General features: G+C 40.2%; 1 protein-coding gene across 6 annotated transcripts in view; it reads left to right on the plus strand.

Annotated features, from left to right (window-relative positions):
* ranbp3b (RAN binding protein 3b) overlaps window positions 1-18,533 on the plus strand; it is a 325,996-nt gene that overhangs the window by 287,650 nt on the left and 19,813 nt on the right. For 5 of the 6 annotated variants that reach the window (XM_073068586.1, XM_073068583.1, XM_073068585.1 and 2 more), the window contains 4 exons: window positions 2,891-3,034; window positions 8,051-8,160; window positions 15,070-15,154; window positions 15,428-15,548. In XM_073068586.1, coding sequence (XP_072924687.1) covers window positions 2,891-3,034; window positions 8,051-8,160; window positions 15,070-15,154; window positions 15,428-15,548 — 460 coding nt within the window. The remainder of the gene's footprint in view (window positions 1-2,890; window positions 3,035-8,050; window positions 8,161-15,069; window positions 15,155-15,427; window positions 15,549-18,533) is intronic. The other variant, XM_073068587.1, reaches the window with a different exon arrangement.

The following is an 18,533-nucleotide window of genomic DNA, read 5'->3' on the forward strand; positions in this document are numbered from 1 at the left end:
ACTATCCAGAGTTAATGGATGATATATTAATAGCAGCATTTGATGAGGAATAAGAGTGATCCAATACTGGACATTTGAGGATGTGAAAGACCCTAAACAGATGTTAGATTTTCCTTTAATTTCTTTTGAATATTGTCAAGAACAGAGGATAAATGCAGTAACTATTTCAGAGCAAACACGAGGAAATCTGCAGATGCTGGAAATTCAGACAACACACACAAAATGCTGGTGGAACACAGCAGGCCAGGCAGCATTTATAGGGAGAAGCGCTGTCGATGTTTCGGGCTGAGACCCTTCGTCAGGACTAACTGAAAGGAAAGATACTAAGAGATTTGAAAGTAGGAGGGGGAGGGGGAAATGCGAAATGATAGGAGAAGACCAGAGGGGGTGGGATGAAACTAAGAGCTGGAAAGGTGATTGGCAAAAGTGATACAGAGCTGGAGAAGGGAAAGGATCATGGGACAGGAGGCCTAGGGAGAAAGAAAGGGGGAGGGAGCACCAGAGGAAGATGGAGAATGGGCAGAGAGAGAGAGAGAAAAAAACAACTAAATATGTCAGGGATAGGGTAAGAAGGGGAGGAGGGGCATTAACGGAAGTTAGAGAAGTCAGTGTTCATGCCTTCAGGTTGGAGGCTACCCAGCCGGTATATAGGGTGTTGTTCCTCCAACCTGAGTGTGGCTTCATCTTGACAGTAGAGGAGGCCATGGATAGACATATCTGAATGGGAATGGGACGTGGAATTAAAATGTGTGGCCACTGGGAGATCCTGCTTTCTCTGGCGTACTGAGCGTAGTTGTTCAGCGAAACGGTCTCCCAGTTTGATTCGGGTCTCACCAATATAAAAAAGGCCACACTGGGAGCACCGGACGCAGTATACCACACCAGCCGACTCACAGGTGAAGTGTCGCCTCACCTGGAAGGACTGTCTGGGGCCCTGAATGGTGATGAGGGAGGAAGTGTAAGGGCAGGTGTAGCACTTGTTCCGTTTACAGGGATAAGTGCCAGGAGGGAGATCGGTGGGAAGGGATGGGGGGGACGAGTGGACAAGGGAGTCGGGTAGGGAGTGATCTGCGTGGAAAGCAGAAAGGGAGGGAGAGAAAGATGTGCTTGGTAGTGGGATCCGGTTGGAGGTGGCGAAAGTTACGGAGAATTATACGTTGAACCTGGAGGCTGGTTGGGTTGGTAGGTGAGGACAAGGGGAACCCTATCCCGAGTGGGGTGGCGGGCGGATGGGGTGAGGGCAGATGTGCGGGAAATGGGAGAGATGCGTTTGAGAGCAGAGTTGATGGTGGAAGAAGGGAAGCCCCTTTGTTTAAAAAAAGGAAGACATCTCCTTCGTCCTGGAATGAAAAGCCTCATCCTGAGAGCAGATGCGGCGGAGATGGAGGAATTGTGAGAAGGGGATGGCATTTTTGCAAGAGACAGGGTGGGAAGAGGAATAGTCCACATAGGTGTGAGAGACTGTAGGCTTATAGTAGATTTCAGAGGTACTTATTTGTCTTTCACCAAAAGAGGTTCTGATTTGAGTAGGGTAGAACCCAAGTGGTAGGAATACAATGTTATCATAGAAATGTGTACCGGTAATACAGAATTGGGCTCCTTCTGCCCACCTCACCCATGCCGATTGTGATGTCTATCCCATTTGCCTGCATTAGACCCATTATCTCTATGGTTTTTGTAACAGTACTATAAATATGTTTAAAAATCGTAATAGAAGAGGATAGGTCAAAGCTAGGAGATGATTAATAAAATTAAAAGGCTAAGAAAGGAAAGACAATTAAAAATTGATTTGCCATGAAAAACTTAGTGGGTTTTTGAGGGGCAGTTAATGAGGACAGTACCTGAACAAAAGTCATTAACAGCATTGTTAAGCAGTGCTGAAGCAAAGTGATTGTCTTCAGAAATGAGTATATTAAGTATCTTGTGAAATAATTTAAAAATGGACAAAGAGGTAAAAATAATGTTGCCGAAAAATTTTAGTGTGTACAGAGAACATGAAGAAAAATGAGAGATGAGAAATTGAAGAATAAAAATCTACAAACAGGGCACTGTTATAATGAGAATATTAACAGTAGCTTAAGCACAAGCAACCTTCATCTTTACAGTTGTCTTTCTTCTTTACATTACAAGATTTTGTATGTTCTCCCAACTGTAGCTGAGGTAATCAGTTCTGAAATTGCTTTTATCCTGCAAGTTTAACATGTCCAATAGCCTTTTGCTTATTTCTGACTGTGGGGTTGGCATTGTTGCTTGAGAATTGGTTGGTGAAGTTCTAAGCCATCCAATTGCAGATATTTGAACAGGCCACCACCCTTCTTGAGTTGGGATATGAGTGAGAAGCAGTTTTGAAAGCCCAAGTGTAGAACAGGAGGATCCATAATTAGAAATTATAGCATTAATAATGGGAGGAACCACAGCCAAGCCAATCCTGTCCTTGTCCGATGACCACAAATGCACTTTTTAGCAAGTCACTGGATAATGATCAGGAGTGGGAACTGTGGCTGATTTATTTTTTTCTCTCCTCCCTAGCCTAGGGGCACTAAGACCAGTTGGAGAACCTGATGCAGCTAACTCAGGATAGACCAGGGATCGAACCTGTGATCACCTTTGCTTTATGGCTCAGTTCCGCACTGGGCACTAGTTTGGCAACTGAGCCATCGGTGGAACCATATCTTAAACTTTGGTATGCAACTGTTTGTGTGTTGAGGTTGGCGAAATAAGGAAGATTGTAACATTCCTTTTTCTATTAAGTTCATATTTATGTGTTTGTTAAATGTTTTCAGTCATACTAATGGTAAGAGTTTTGAAGTGATCATCCTTTCTGTTTGGTATGGTACCCTGAACTGTTCTTTGAAAAATTTACTTAAAAATGGTCTCTCCACATTTCCAGGACAATACAAAATTAGCAGTCCCATCAGAGACCAGCAATGAAGTAGATGACAAGAAAAAGGAGGAGGATAGCAAGGAGCAGCCTGAGCAGCTTGAGGAGCAGATGAACTTCGTATTTGGGGAAAATCTTCGAAACAGAGTGAAGGTTCATATTACAATGTTGAAACTTCTCCATGTGCTGTTCAATGACCTTTAGTATGGTCTTGCATGAACAGTTATTCTTTGGGTTAATTATCACCAAAGCAGTACATTATCTGCTTTAAACTTTTAGTATTGCTTCATAGATAAAAGTAGTGACGCAAAACTTGTGTGAGTAATGTCGTCTGATGCTGTACTAAGAATTGAGTGGGAGCTTATTACATAGAAATAAAGCATCTGCTTTGTCTGAAGCATGAACTAAATAAGGGTGGAAAGAAATTAGAAAGGTAACAGTGAATAAAGAAAACATTACAAGGTGAAGGTAATCTTGAAAAGAGATGGTAGGCATAATTTGTGAAAAATGAAAATTCAGGATAGCCTAAGAAATAAACTATGTTAAGAAAAGAAGCATTCTGTGAGAAAATTCAGTGGTGAAGGCTTATGAAAGTATTCTTGTTGCATTGAATAAAGCTGTGACTTTCTTCCATAATGAAGGTGTATTAGCTAAAATAGGTGAATGAGCTTATGTGGTATTGTAGAACAGGTCTATTATTTGTTTTAATTTCTTATTTTAAAGAAGTTTACTTTTCTTGGCCCTAAGCCTATTCTGTGCTCTAATTATAAACTGATCTTAAAAACAAGAAAAAAAGAAAATACTGAGCTAACTTCTACCCAGTGAGACGTTTGAGCCTGCTTGCTGGCAGACAGTTTCACACTTTGGCCTGTTTCCACATTTAGATAATTTCTGTACTTGCTCATCACTTAACTTGGCAAAGAAAAGTCTATTCTTTTCAATCTATGTGTATACATTTTTTGAGGGATACAGGTGTTACTGGTAAGGGAAGCATTTATTGTACATCCCCAGTTGTCCATGAAAATGTGGTTGTTGGTACGCTACCATTTTGAACTGCTCTACCTTTTTGAAGAAAATACCTCTAAAGTGCGTAGAATGTGGATCCAGCAACGGTAATGATGTAAAAAATATACTTTCAAGTCAGATTGGTGTGTAACTTGAAGAGGAACCTGTAGGTAGTGTGTTTCTTTGCATCTGCTGCCTTAGTTCCTCCTCAGTGGTAGGGGTTGCAGGTTTGGAGGAGTGCTGTTGAAGCAGTCTGTCCTGCTTGTAGTGCTGTACACTCACTCTGTAACTGTGATATAGTTAAGTTTGGTTAAAGGAATGTTGGTCCTGTGGGCTGTTTTGTCTTGGGTGGTATTGAACTTCTCCAGGTGAATGGAGAGTACATCATCGTACTCTCTGAATTATACTACACGTGGGGGTTTGGAGGGCTATGGGGTATCTGAAATCGAGTCAGTTGCCAAAGGATACCCAGGCTATAACCTGTTCTTGTAGCCAAGGAATGTAGGTGGCTGACCCATTTAAGTTTCTTGTCATTGATGATCTCATTATGATGCTGGGGTTGGGGGCTGAGGTTAGCAACATGCCGTTGAATATTAAGGGTAGGTGACTACTTTCCATTGAATTGAATTGACTTTATTTCTTACATCCTTCACATACACGAGGAGTAAAAGTCTTTGTTACATCTCTGTCTAAATGTGCAATGTGCATTGTTGGACTTGGTCACTGCCTGGCAGTCTGTCATGCATATGTTACGTGTAGCTTATGAACTAATGCCTAAATGTTGTTTATGTCTTGCTACATGCTGGAGTAAATTTCATTTGTAGAAGAAGTGCAAATGGAATTGAATATTGTGAAGTCATCAACAAACATTAATGGAAGGAAGATCATTTAGGAAGCAGTTTAAGGTGGTTGGGCCTGGGACACTACTTGAGGAAATCCGTGGGACTAGGATGATTGACCTCCAAAAGCCACAACCACTTTTAATTGTGCAAAGTATGACAAGTATGACTCCCAACTATTGGATTGTTTTCTTCTCATATGCTCATTAACTTCAGCTTTTACTGGTATTTCCTGATGCTGCTCTTGGTCAAATGCTGTTTTGATGTCAAGGGTAGTTGCTCTTATTTCAACTCTAGAATTTTGCTTGTTCATTCATTTTTAGCCCAAGGTCTGTATGAGATCCAGAGCTGAGTGTTTTTCACAAAATCTAAACTGGACACCAGCAAGCAGGTTATTTCTGATCAAGTGTAGCTTGATAGCTCTGTTGATGGCACATTCCATTTCATGTATGATTGAGAGAGGTTAAAGATAATCTAATTAAACTTGTATTTTGTGAACAGGATATATGTCTGCAATTTCCCACATAGTTGAATGGATGTCAGTATTGTAATCATATTGCGACAGTTTGTCTAAATGTGCAGTTTTAAAGTACAGGCCTTCTGCACTGCAAATTTTCAGAACTGCCAATTGAACTCCAGATCAGTTGCCATTCTAGCCCCACAGCCTGTAGCCCTGTATCCAGTGCTCTTATCTGTTTATTGATATTACATGGAGTGGTATCACATTGAATTGACTGAAGATTGAATTATTGAGCACCCATTTTGAACTCTTGATTGATATCCTGAACTAATCAGGAGACATAATTTGATAATTTACAAAGCTGTAGAAGCTCCAATTAAATTTTGTGTTGAATTCAGTGAAATGTTGACTTTGCTGAATAGTCATCTGAAAATGGAATTCAAATTCAGGATAATATATATTCTTCTGCCTTTTAAGAAATTACTCATGTGCTCTTGTGACTATCCTTCTTAATATCCTTAACCTCCAAGGTGACATTCTGAATGACTCAGTTAGTGTCACTTCTGTCAAGAATATAATTATTTCATCTTCTAAAATGTAATTACTCAAAAATAAGAGTTTTTGATTAAAGCCAGATACCATTTCTTTGCATTGCTAAAATAGTTATTTTTTTCACAAAGGAAAGTAGATTGGCCTCTTTGAATATGTCATGCAAATAACCATTTAAAACACAAATCATTGGCTGAGCACCTGCTAGTCAAAAGTCTGAAACATTCTTTAGTTTGCAGATTCTTGGAACATACAATGTGGAACTAAATTAGATTATGCAAACTTCCTATCTGTTCACATTAGCACAAGGCTGACAACATTTTTACTCAAGCAGAGAACACATCTAATATCACTGTCCTGCCATTACATTTGTAGCAAGTGATTCCCTGTGAATGTTACAATGGCAAATTTCTCTGTCTTTTCCTGATGAATGATTAATGATTACTCTGTCTGAACTACGTTAAACAGACCCAGACTGTTAAACTGGGCAACATAATGTATACCTGTGAAAACTTGTGTTTGAAGTGTAATATTCTGTATACGGTAGATAGGGTTGGTGAAATTTAGTACTTTAGTCCAACACCACCGAGCAGAGACCTGGTGCACTGAGATACTGTAAATCATATAGTGACTAGTCTCACGGGATGAAAATAAAGAAGCTGTACAGTTACTTGGGACATTGCACAAAATGATTATAAGTTTTTAATTTCTGAATTATCAGTAGTCATTGACTTTGAGAATCTAAGGGCTAGACTAATGTAGTTAATTTATTTGATGAGTGCATAAAAGGAAAATGTGGATTGACTGAACTGATAGTTTTTGCTGAAACAAGCTTCTTAAACTATCATGATTCTTGATGTCAAAAGGTGAGTAATGATGCAACAGGTGATATATGAAGATTATTAGTGAGGTTTAAAGATATCAAAGAACATGAATGAAGTACTTTCAAGCTGTCCCTTTTTATCTTGGGAAGCACTGTAGGATCATCTCTGGGTAACTGCAAAGTAGGTTGCTGCTTTATATGAGGAAATCTGCAGATGCTGGAAATTCAAGCAACACACACAAAATGCTGGTGGAATGCAGCAGGCCAGGCAGCATCTATAGGGAGAAGCACTATCCTGATGAAGGGTCTCAGCCCGAAACATCGACTGTGCTTCTTCCTATAGATGCTGTCTGGCCTGCTGCGTTCCACCAGCATTCTGTGTGTGTTGCTTGCTACTTTATATGTTAACTGCCAGAAAGCAAGGACAGTTTTGCACTGATAAGAGCCCATGGAATTACAGGGAAGTTACCAGCATGGGTGGAGCATTGGTAATTCTTTTGTACTGTGATTTTAAAAAAATGTTTAAATGTTTTCTGATTCTTCTCACATTTGCTTTTTGTCTATTTCCTGTGTCTTTCATTTGACTCTCAAATCCTCTTATGACTTGAGAGCAGATAATTACTTCCTAGTACATAAAGCAAAACATGGTGAAGTAAGTAGGAAGTTATTCTTGTTTGTAATCTTACTTGATATGATTCTGTGGGGTCTTGTGTAGAATGTTTCTTTTTGTGGGAGAATCTAGAAGACTGTTTTCTACATGGCGACATTGTCTTTGATTTTGTTGTCTGATAGAGGTAAATAGATTCTAGATAAACATTGAGAAGAAGGGTTATTAGGTTAGGCAGGAATGCTTATTTAAGGCTGCATTCAGATCAGCTTTGATCTCATTGAATGGCAGATCGGGCTAAAAAGCTAATCATTGTGTTCATATGTTCTTTGAAGAAACTTAGTGATGATTCAAGTTTTTCTGATCAACTGGGCTAACAGTCTTGTATTTGGCAACTTATTTATTCCAGTAAGACATTTTTATACTAGATGACATTTTGTTTGTCAAGAACTGTTTGTTCAAAGTGTATTCAAATTACATAAAATGTATAGCTATACTTCTGCCTATATGCATGTTCTTCATCTGTTTATTATGTGAGAAGTTTCATTGAAAGAAGCAGTAATGAAAATTGTGTTGGGAGGTTGGAGTGATTTAAGAAAGATGAGTTTGTTTGGATTTTTGCTCTTAAATTATTTGCTCTTGCTATAAATGATTCATAGAATATAATAGTAATAAATTTTGCACATTAAGCCGTAAACTTCTTCCAAAGCCTCCATATTATAAAAAGGAAAATAAGAATTGAATATTTTTGTAATTTTGCATCCACAATTTGCCACAGCAAGAGCTGGGTCATAGCAATTATTGGGGAATTCTATTGTAAATTTATATCTATAAGATGTTGTGCTTCAGCTTGTGCATACATTTTTATATTTGTGATCTATTGCAGATTGTGGAAGGCAGTGACACCTCAAGTGATATGAAGGAAAGTTCAATGGATGGAGAAGCATTGCCAGCAACCAACTACTTTCTCCAGTACATAAAGCAAAATACTGCAAAGTAAGTGTTTTATTTAATTCTTTCACTTTAGTTCTGAGATAGTTGACGAGGCCAATATGAATTTACAGATTGTACCACAGGAGGGGACAGATGGGCTCTGATAAAGTGTGTGTGTACGTGGCATGGGAGATAATGGAAGGAGTGCACTTTTCACTGGAATATCTTGTGCTCTTGACAAAGAGACTAGGTTTTCAGTCCTATCTTGCCTGCTCCTCCACTCTGATCGATTATGGGCCTGAAAATTCTGGTGAGTCATTGATACTGTGCTTTATTCCAAAGAACTTCAATGAAGCATTTTCTCTTTCCTCTGGTAATCTCTCGCCATGGCAAAACTTGAAGTCGGTTGCTTACTTTGGAAATCTGGTGTGCCTTGTGCCTGTTGGAGCTGGCTGAGTGCAGTTCTGGTGGTCAGTACTGGAGGTCTTGCTGTGGGAGAAGATGCTGATGTTAGTTCATTTGCTCTGCCAGTGGATTTAGAGGACTTTGTGGAGAAGCATTGGCAATATTTTTCCAGTGTCATGAAGCACTCAGGAAGCTGAGGATCTCAGTTCCCAGTAGACCATGGGCTTTTCCTTATTTTGAACTTTGAATACTCTTCCCCTGGCAGCCAGTTGTTATGTTGGTATTCTGGTAGTGGTATTCAATTTTAATTGTGAACATCATACTTCACGGAGAGGTGGTTTCTGTGGTATGCAAAGTCCACATTTTACAGCTACTCCTTGCGTATCATCATAAGGAAGAATTGTGCCTTGGGAGCAAGTTGGTTGAGTTCCCATCTCTTGCAGATAGTTACTGTATTTGTGTGAACAAAATAGTTATGACTTGGAACTTGTATCCTGCTTGCAGCTATCGCCTAGGTGCTGTAGCTCAGTGATGGAGATTGGAGTGTACTTTGAAGTGGTTGCAATATAGGTTGAACAAATTTCTTTTGTCCTATAGTTTAGCAAAGCCGCTGCAGGACCTTGTTTGAGATGAGGAACAAGAATGCAGTGAAAAAGTGTTGGAGCAGAAGCCCAGTCAGCCTTATCCCCTTGTTTGCTTTAGGATCAGGTCTGTTGTCCACCTGTGGTTTAGAATATTGAATGCACTTAATAAATATAGAATTGAAACACATTTCTGAAGGTGGCCATATTTGAGAGTGACCATGTGCATTCTGATGATTGAAAGAATCAAATATTTTTTCATAACCTTGGTAAAGGCTGTGTATGGTGATTGAGGCTGCATAATGCAAAGAAAGCAGCAAAATATCTTGATTTTAAGAATACAAAGGGTGATTGATAAGTTCTTGGCCTAAGGTAGGAGGAGTCAATTTTAGACACCCTAGCACATTTATTTTTCTTACATTTCCACACTTAGTCCACCAGTCGTGGAGCATACGGATCCCTTCTTTGCAGAAGTCAGCATCTTGGACCTCCAGAAGTGGTCCACAGCATAGGGTGATTGACAGGTTCGTGGCCTAAGGAAGAAGGAGATGAGTTATTAACTTCAAGCTTTCTGCATTTTCACTCAGAGTTGAACTCTTTGTTACATGCACCTGCATGTAACAAGAGCTATATAGCTCATCTCCTTCTACCTTAGGCCACAAACTTAGCAATCACACCTGCTGTGGACCACTTCTACAAAGAAAGGATCCATATGCTCCATGACCACTGGACTAAGTGTGTATATGTAGAAAGGGAATAGTCTGAAAAATAAATGAAAAATAAATGTGCTAAGTTTTCTAAAATTGACTCCTTCTACCTTAGGCCGCGAACTTATCAATCACCCCTCGTATATGCAGAATCCACTGTAGTTCATTCCAAGTATACCGAAGAAAAGTTGGAATGAATGGTGTGCTTGACAGTTCTATTAACTGTAGCCCTTTTGGGAATTGCTGCCAACCCATAGATACTCTTGTTTAGGACTGAACTAGATGTTGTCAACATATTTTGTAAGATTTGCTTGTCAATGACATTGGCAGTAATCAGTAAATATATTCCTGCAATGTAACAGTGCTGCAAGTAACATGTTATTGTTTGACCTTGCCACATCATTACTGCACTGTTTCAAAGTCCTAAATATGTAAAATTTCTTCCTAGTAACTGCATCTATATTCTGTAGTGTTCCTACTGTAGACCTCAGATTTATTGTAATTTTGTAGCTACCTCTAATTGTAAGCAAACTTGTACTGGAAGTTTAATGTTAAATCTTCTACTTCTATTTAATAATTTAAACAACAACCTTGTTAAAGATAAAAGTAAATTTATTTTCAAGGACGTGCATGTTACCATATAAGATTAATTTCTTTCAGGCATACTTAATAAATCCATAATAGAATCAATGAAAGATTGCACCAATTTGGGCATTCATACAGTGTGCAAAAGACAACAAACTGCAAATAAAAAAGAAAGAAAGAATCCCTGAAAGTGAGTCCATAGGTTGCGGGAACATCTCAATGATAGGGCAAGTGAAGTTAAGTGAAGCTACTGGTTCAAAAGCCTGATGGCTGAGGAGTAATAACTGTTCCTGAACTTCCTGTACGTTTTTCCTGATGGCAGCTGCGAGACGAGGGCATGTCCAGGGTTGTGGGGGCCCTGCTGATGAATGCTGCTTTCCTGCGACAATGCTTCGTGCAGTTGTGCTCAGTAGTGGGGAAGCCTTTACCCATGATGTACTGAGCAATATTCGCTATTTTTTGTAGGATTTTCCATTCAAGGACATTGGTTTTATCATATCGGGCTGTGATGCAGCCAGTCAGTGTACTCTCCACGATACATGTGTAGAAGTTTGTGCTTTCTTTGTCAATGCAGTTACGTGTCAGGCCCAGGACAGGTCCTCTGAAATAATAATATAGAGGAATTTAAAGTTGCTCCTCTGATCCTCTGAGGAATGGCTCATAGAGCTCTGGTTTCCTCCTCCTGAAGTCAATAATTAGCTCCTTTGTATTGGTGACATTGAGTGAGAGGTTGTTGTTAAAGAATTTGGCACCATTCAGCCAGATTTTCACTCTCCTTCCTATATGCTGATTTGTCACCACCTTTTATTCTGCCTACAACAGTAGTGTTGTCAGCAATCTTGAATATGGCATTGGAGCTGTGCTTGTGCACAGGGTCATAAGTGTAAAGCGAGTAGAGCAGGGGGCTAAGCATACAGCCTTGTGGTGTACCTGTGCTGATGGAGATAGTGGAGGAGATGTTGTTGTTAATCCAAACTGATTGGGTTGGGCAAGTGAGGAAATTGAGGATCCAATTGCACAAAGAGGTATTGAGGCTAAGTTCTTGAAGCTTATTGATTAGTTTTGAGGGCATGATGGTATTGAATGTGAAGCTGTAGTAAGAGCATCCTGATGTATGCATCTTTGCTGTCCAGATGTTCCAGGGTTGAGTGAAGAGCCAGTGAGGTACATAAGCTGTGAACCAGAAGGGAAATTGGAGCAGATCCAAGTCAGTTCTCAGGCAGGAGTTGATGTGTTTCATCACCGACCTTGCAAAACACTTCATCACTGTGGATGTAATTGCTACTGGATGATAGTCATTGAGGCAGGTTACCACATTCTGCTTAGGCGCTGTATAAGTGAAGCCTGCTTGAAGCAGGTGGGTACCACAGACTGCCAAAGCAAGAGGTTAAAGATTTCAGTGAACTTTCCAGCCAGTTGATCAGCCCAGATTTTCAGTACTTGCCAAAGAACCCCATCTGGGTCAGATGCTTGTCACGGGTTCACTCTTCCGAAGGCTGCTTGCAATTGGCCTGAGAGATTGAGATCACAGGATCATCAGGGGCTATAGGAGTTCATGTTAGTTCCTCCATGTTTTGATGGTCAGAGTGAACATAGAAGGCATTGAGCTCATCTGGAAGCGAAACCCTGTTGTTGCCTATGACGCTTGATCTAAATTTATAAGAAGTGATGGTATTCAAACCCTGCCATAACTGTCGGGCATTCTTCGTAGATTCAAGTTTAGTCCGGAATTGACGCTTCGCTCATTAGGTGGCTCTCCAGAGATCGTACCTGGGTGTCTTGTAACTTTCTTGGTCAGCAGACTTGACTGTCTCTGACCTGTCCCTCAGCAGGTTGCAGATCTTATGGTTCATCCATGCTTCTGGTTGGGGAAGACTGAATGATTTTTTGGGGACACACTCGTCTACAACTGTTTTAGTAAGGTCTGTGATTACCATGGAGAATTCATTCAATCCACAGATGAGTCCTTAAAGACAACCCAGGCCACTGACTCAAAGTAATTCTATAGTCACTCCTCTGCCTCTTTGTTGTTCTAATCTCAGGAGTTTTGCTCTTTAGCCTCTGCCTGTGTGCAATTAAGAGCAGGAGAGTCAAGTGACCAGATTTGCTGAAATACGATCTGGGCATAGATCAGTAGGTATTCCTTATCTTAGTATAACTGGTCTAGTGTATTGGGAGCTCTGGTGCTACAGGTGATATGCTAATGGTAATTGGGTAGTGTTTTCTTCAAACAAGCCTGGTTAAAAACCCCCATCTATGATTCGAAGTGCTTCGGTATGGACTGTTTGGAGATGGCATCATGTAGAATCTCACACTCTTGATTATAGACGGCCACAGTTAGTATGTAAACTGTGGCCAGGGTTATGGAGGGGAGCTCCCTTGGTAAAGAGAATGAATGGTATTCGACCATTAAATATTTAAGGTCGGAAGATCACAAGTTCGACAAAATGCCACATCAAGCACTACACACAAAGTGCTGGTGGAACACATCAAGCACTACTGAGAATTTATCATGAAACACGCAACTCCACCTTTTAAATACAACCCAAGAGCTGCCAGACGTTCCTCATACGGTAACCCTTTCATTCCTGGAATCATTCTCATAAATATTCTCTGAACCCTCTCCAATGTCAGTATATCCTTTCTAAAATAAGGAGCCCTAAACTGCACACAATACTCCAAGTGTGGCCTCACGAGTGCCTTATAGAGCATCAACATCACATCCCTGCTCTTATATTCTATAACTCTAGAAATGAATGCCAACATTGCATTCGCTGCCTTCACCACCAACTCAACCTGGAAGTTAACCATTAGGGTATCCTACACAAGGACTCCAAAGTTCCTTTGCATCTCTGCATTTTGAATTCTCTCCCCATCTTAATAATAGTCTGCCCGTTTATTTCTTCCAACAAAATGCATGACCATACACTTTCCAGCATTGTATGTCATTTGCCACTTCTTTGCACATTCTCTTAAACTATTTAAGTCTCTCTGCATGCTCTCTGTTTCCTCCACCTATCTTTGTATCATCGGCAAATTTAGCCACAAATCCATTAATCCCATAGTCCAAATCATTGATATACATTGTAAAAAGCAGAGGTCCCAACACGGACCCCTGTGGAACTCCACTGGTAACTTGCAGCCAGCCCGAATAGGATCCTATTATTCCCACTCTCTGATTTCTGCTGAGCAGCCAATGCTCCACCCATGCTAGTAACTTCCCTGTAATTCCATGGGCTTTTATCTTTTTAAGCAGCCTCATGTGTAGCACCTTGTCAAAGGCATTCTGAAAATCCAAGTGCACCATGTCTACTGCATCTACTTTGTCTACCCTGCTTGTAATTTCCTCAATAAATTGCAGTAGGTTAGTCAGACAGGATTTTCCTTTCAGGAAACCATGCTGGCTTTGGCCTATCTTGTCATGTGCCTCCAGGTATTCTGTAGTCTCATCCCTAACAATCGATTCCAACAACTTCCCAACCACTGATGTCAGGCTAACAGGTCTATAGTTTCCTTTCTGCTGCCTCTCACCCTTCTTAAATAGTGGCGTAACATTTGTAATTTTCCAGTCATCAAGTACAATGGCAGAATCTATCAATCCTTGAAAGAAAGAACCTTTGTCTGCTTCAAGGTGCAGTACCTGCTTGGTCTGCTGAGTCCTTCAGAAGACCGTGAAATCTGTAGATCATTAAGTTGATTTAAAAGTACATTGCTTAAAGGGAAATTACATGCTGCAGATTTCAATGAAACTTAATTCAAAAGAGGTATATTTAGAAGTATTGTATGTATCCTATAGAACGTCACCATGGTTCACTAGCACTATCTTGCCACATCATATGAATAACAAGATGCACAAATGAATAATTACAGGTGTTAACGTGAGGAAATCTGCAGATGCTGGATATTCAAGCAACACACACAAAATGTTGGTGGAACGCAGCAGGCCAGGCAGCATCTATAGGGAGAAGCACTGTCGACGTTTCGGGCCGAGACCCTTCATCTTGGCCCGAAACGTCAACAGTGCTTCTCCCTAAAATTACAGGTGTTAAACAGTAGCTTCTCAACTGGGCACAAATGTGGCTCTGTCTGTGTTGCTTTTAACATGAAGATCCATTGAAATCCTAACAACTATTTTAACTATCTTACTGTGGTTCATTATTTAATATTGGTCAAGAACTTAAAGCATCCACTGTTCTTTTCTGTCTTTGCAAGAAGTAAATTAAATCAGTCTAAGCACATCCAAAAAATAATAAAGATGAGAAAAGCCATTCAGCTTATCAATTCTTTAAGATAAAGGGCTCTGAAGTTTGATAACCTTTCCTCGCATTATTCAGGGATGAGTCCCTTGGGCTTTCCCTATACCATTTCCGAGGTTGAGAAATATCTTTTGTGACATGACTAAAACTTGATATGGTTTTAGCAGAGCATTATCTATGACAGTCTGAAAGGTGACTTCGTATTAAAGCTCAAATGTCTCTATATTTTTTGGATTGCTGAACTTTCTAAGTGCTAAGATCCATTATCACTTCCAATTCACTTTCAGGTTCTTTAATAAACAGTTCCATCACCATTTCTTCAATGTGTCTTTTCTTTCAATGTTCTATACTTCTGTCATTTTACATTGTGTTGCATTGCCATTTTTCTGCTAATAGCATAAGTGTTCTTTTGTTTATTTTTTCCCCACCCTACTGTAGTCTTTTGGACTCCGGAGAAAATGCAGAGAGTAATACAAAAAGTGCCAAGTTTGTGTTTGGAGAGAACATGAGTGAAAGGGTAGTGGTAAGTGTACACAATTGATTACCTTGTTCAAGATCTAATGTCTCTTCCCTTCACTTTTATTGCACAGTGATTGTCATTATAACATGTTCGATAAGTGCAGGAGCAGTGCAATGCACGTGTTTATTCTGAAAATTTTGAAGTTTCTTTTCTAGTTGGATACGATATTACTTAGGTGACCTTTTATAGGGATTTCTATATCTAAATATAACAAAGTGAGGTAGAAATAGAGGGAATTGATCAGTCTTGTATCTGGATTGTGAATTACCTTTGCAGAGTTTGCCACGGTCAGGTGATGCATGCAGTGAAATCAACAGTGACCAGCTCTTTGGAGAAAATGCAGCGACTCCATCAGGATCTGCATCTGAACCCTCCCAGGAAACTACGCCAGAGAAAGGTAGTCATGGGTTTGCAAACATTGAACTAATTTTCTGTGTGTTGATAGTTTCAATGGTCTCTTATTTGAAATGGATTCATCCTCTTCACATGAATGATAATTTTACTGAAAATGTATTGTTCTCTCATATTCAGCAAATGAGTGGGCCATCAGCCCACCGAGTCTACACTGACAAAGATCTAACTAATCCTATCTGCCAGCACATTGTCCACATTCCTCTATTCATTGACTGTTCAAATATCTGTCTAAATGCCTTTTAAATTTTGTATCATATCTGCTTCTACTACCTCTCCTGGTAGCATAATTTGAAGCACTTGCCGCTGTTGTGTTGAAAAACAAATTTCACCTTGCACATCTCCTTTCAACTTTCTTCATCTAACCTAAAGCGCTAGCCTCTTGTATTTCTACCCCAGAAAAAAACAACTCTGCCTCTCATAATTTTATATACTTGTCTGTTTGTCCTCAGACTCTGATACTGAAGAGAAAACAACCCAGGTTTGTTCAATCTCTCATTATACCTCATATAATCCAATTCAGTCAATTTCCTGGTGAATCCCTTTGCACTTTGTTAAACCCTCCACTTCCTACCTGTAGTATGGTGATCAGAAGTAGACAGTAAATACTCTAAAGATTTATATACTGTAGCTGCAACCTGATTTAGCAACTTTTATACTCAGTGACCCAAGTGCAGAAGTCAATTTACCACTCTATTCAATTGTGTTGCCACCTTTGTGGAGCTGTGGGCTTGAACCACAAGATCCCTCTCTGTATATCAGTGCCCTTAAAGTCCCTGCTGTTTACTTCATACTTGCATGTGACTCCCAAAATACATCGCCTCACAGTTGGCTGGATTAAGCTCCACCTGCCATTTCTCCACAAAGACTTTCAATTGATCTTTATCCTGCTCTGTCCTTTGACAAACTTTCTTCTTATCCTGAACTCCACAATCTTCATGACATCTGGAAATCTACTGGTCAATAAAGCACCACTCCACCACTGTCGTCTGTGACCAAGAAAATTTGGCATCTAACTTTGTTAACTCACCATGGATCCCATGACATAATCTTTTGGACTGACACACACAAAATGCTGGTGGAACGCAGCAGGCCAGGCATCATCTATAGGAAGAAGTACTGTCGACATGTGAGTCCTGACAAAGGGTTTCAGCCCGAAACGTCGACTGTACTTCTTCCTATAGATGCTGCCTGGCCTTCTGCGTTCCACTAGCATTTTGTGTGTGTTACTTGAATTTCCAGCATCTGCAGATTTCCTTGTGTTTGCATCTTTTGGACCAGTTTACCACGAGGGGACTTGTCAAATGCTTCACTGAAACCAATATAGATAACATCCACTGCTCTCTCTTCATCAAGTAATTTTTGTGACCTCAGTCAAAAAAAGCACTTAGTTGTGAGGTAGGACCTCCCTACACAAAGCCCTAATTGTGAGCCCTAATTGAAAGCCTATGCTTTCCAAATGCAAGAAAATCCTGTCCATAAGAATATTCTTCAATAATTCCCTACCTTTGATATCAAGCTCATCAACTTCTAATTTCCTGGATTATCCCAATTCTCCATCCTTCAGGGAAATTATGTGCGGTTTAAGAGGATACAAAGATCCCTGTCAAGGGCCCAGTAATTTTCTCCCCTGCCTCCCTCAGTTAGATGTGTCAGGCTCCGGAGAGTTGTGCACTGATGTGGCCTGGAATATCAACATATCCTTTTCCTGCTCTCATTGTTATTCATGTCTTTCTCTTTGGTGAGTACTATTGCAAAGTACTCAGTTAGAACCTTGTCCACTTCCTCTGGCTCCAGGCATAAATTGCCTCCTTTGTCCCTGAGTGGAACAACTCTTTCCCTAGCTACCCTATTGCTAATATATGTATAAATTACATTTGGATTCTATTCAGTCCTTGTCAAGGACACTTGGCCTTTTTTTTTTTAGCCCTCCTAATTTCTTATTTCCTTTCTACTTCATTTATATTCCTCCGGAGCCTGGTCAGATTTCAAACTCTTAAACCTTGCTTGTGCTTCCTTTCGCGTTTTGACTAAACTTAAAATAACTCTTTAAGTTCAAGTTTATTGTCATCTGACTATACATATATACAACCAAACAAAACAATGTTCCTCCTGACCATGGTGTACCCACAATACATATGTTACACACACATATAAAACACAATATTACCACAAATAAGTTAATAAAATATAATTCAAAATGCATGTGAAGTGTGCAGCACAGGTAATAATCTTTGTGCTCTTCACTCTCCACAGCAGATGTGCAATGGAGAGTGGTCATCCTATGCCTTCATGAAGCCCACAATCATCTCTTGTGTCTTGTCCATGTTGAGACTTGAAGTGTCGTTCTCACACCATTTGACAAAACTCTACTTCCTCTATGTATGCTGACTCATCATTGTTACTGATGAGGCCAACCACTGTTGTATCATCAGTGAACTAGATGATGCGTTTTGAGCTGGATCTGGCAGGGCAGTCGTGAGTAAGCACTGGGGGGCACCAATGCTCAGCGTGATGGAGCTTGAGATATTGTTGCCAACTTGGACAATCTCGGGTCTTAATGTCAAGAAGTCCAAGATTCATTTACAGAGAGGGGTGTTGAATCCCATCAAGGACAGTTTACTGAGAGATGATTGTATTAAACACTGAGCTGAAGTCAAGGAACAACAACCTGGCATATCTGGATCATCTAGCATCTAAAACTTCTTGTAGATGTGTGGTGGAGTGTATATGGACTGGCTGCATCACAACTTGGTATGGAAAAACCAATCCATTGAGTGAAAAATCCTACAAAAAGTAGTGGATATGGCCCGGTCCATCACGGGTAAAGCCTTTCTCACCATTGAGCATGTCTACATGGAGTGTTGTTGCACAAAAACAGCATCCATCATCAGGGAGCCCCCACCACCCAGGCCATGCTGTCTTCCATTAGGAAGAAGGCACAGGAGCCTCAGGTCTCACACCACCAGGT

Source organism: Hemitrygon akajei, chromosome 16, assembly GCF_048418815.1.
Source record: "Hemitrygon akajei chromosome 16, sHemAka1.3, whole genome shotgun sequence".
NCBI lineage: Eukaryota > Metazoa > Chordata > Chondrichthyes > Myliobatiformes > Dasyatidae > Hemitrygon > Hemitrygon akajei.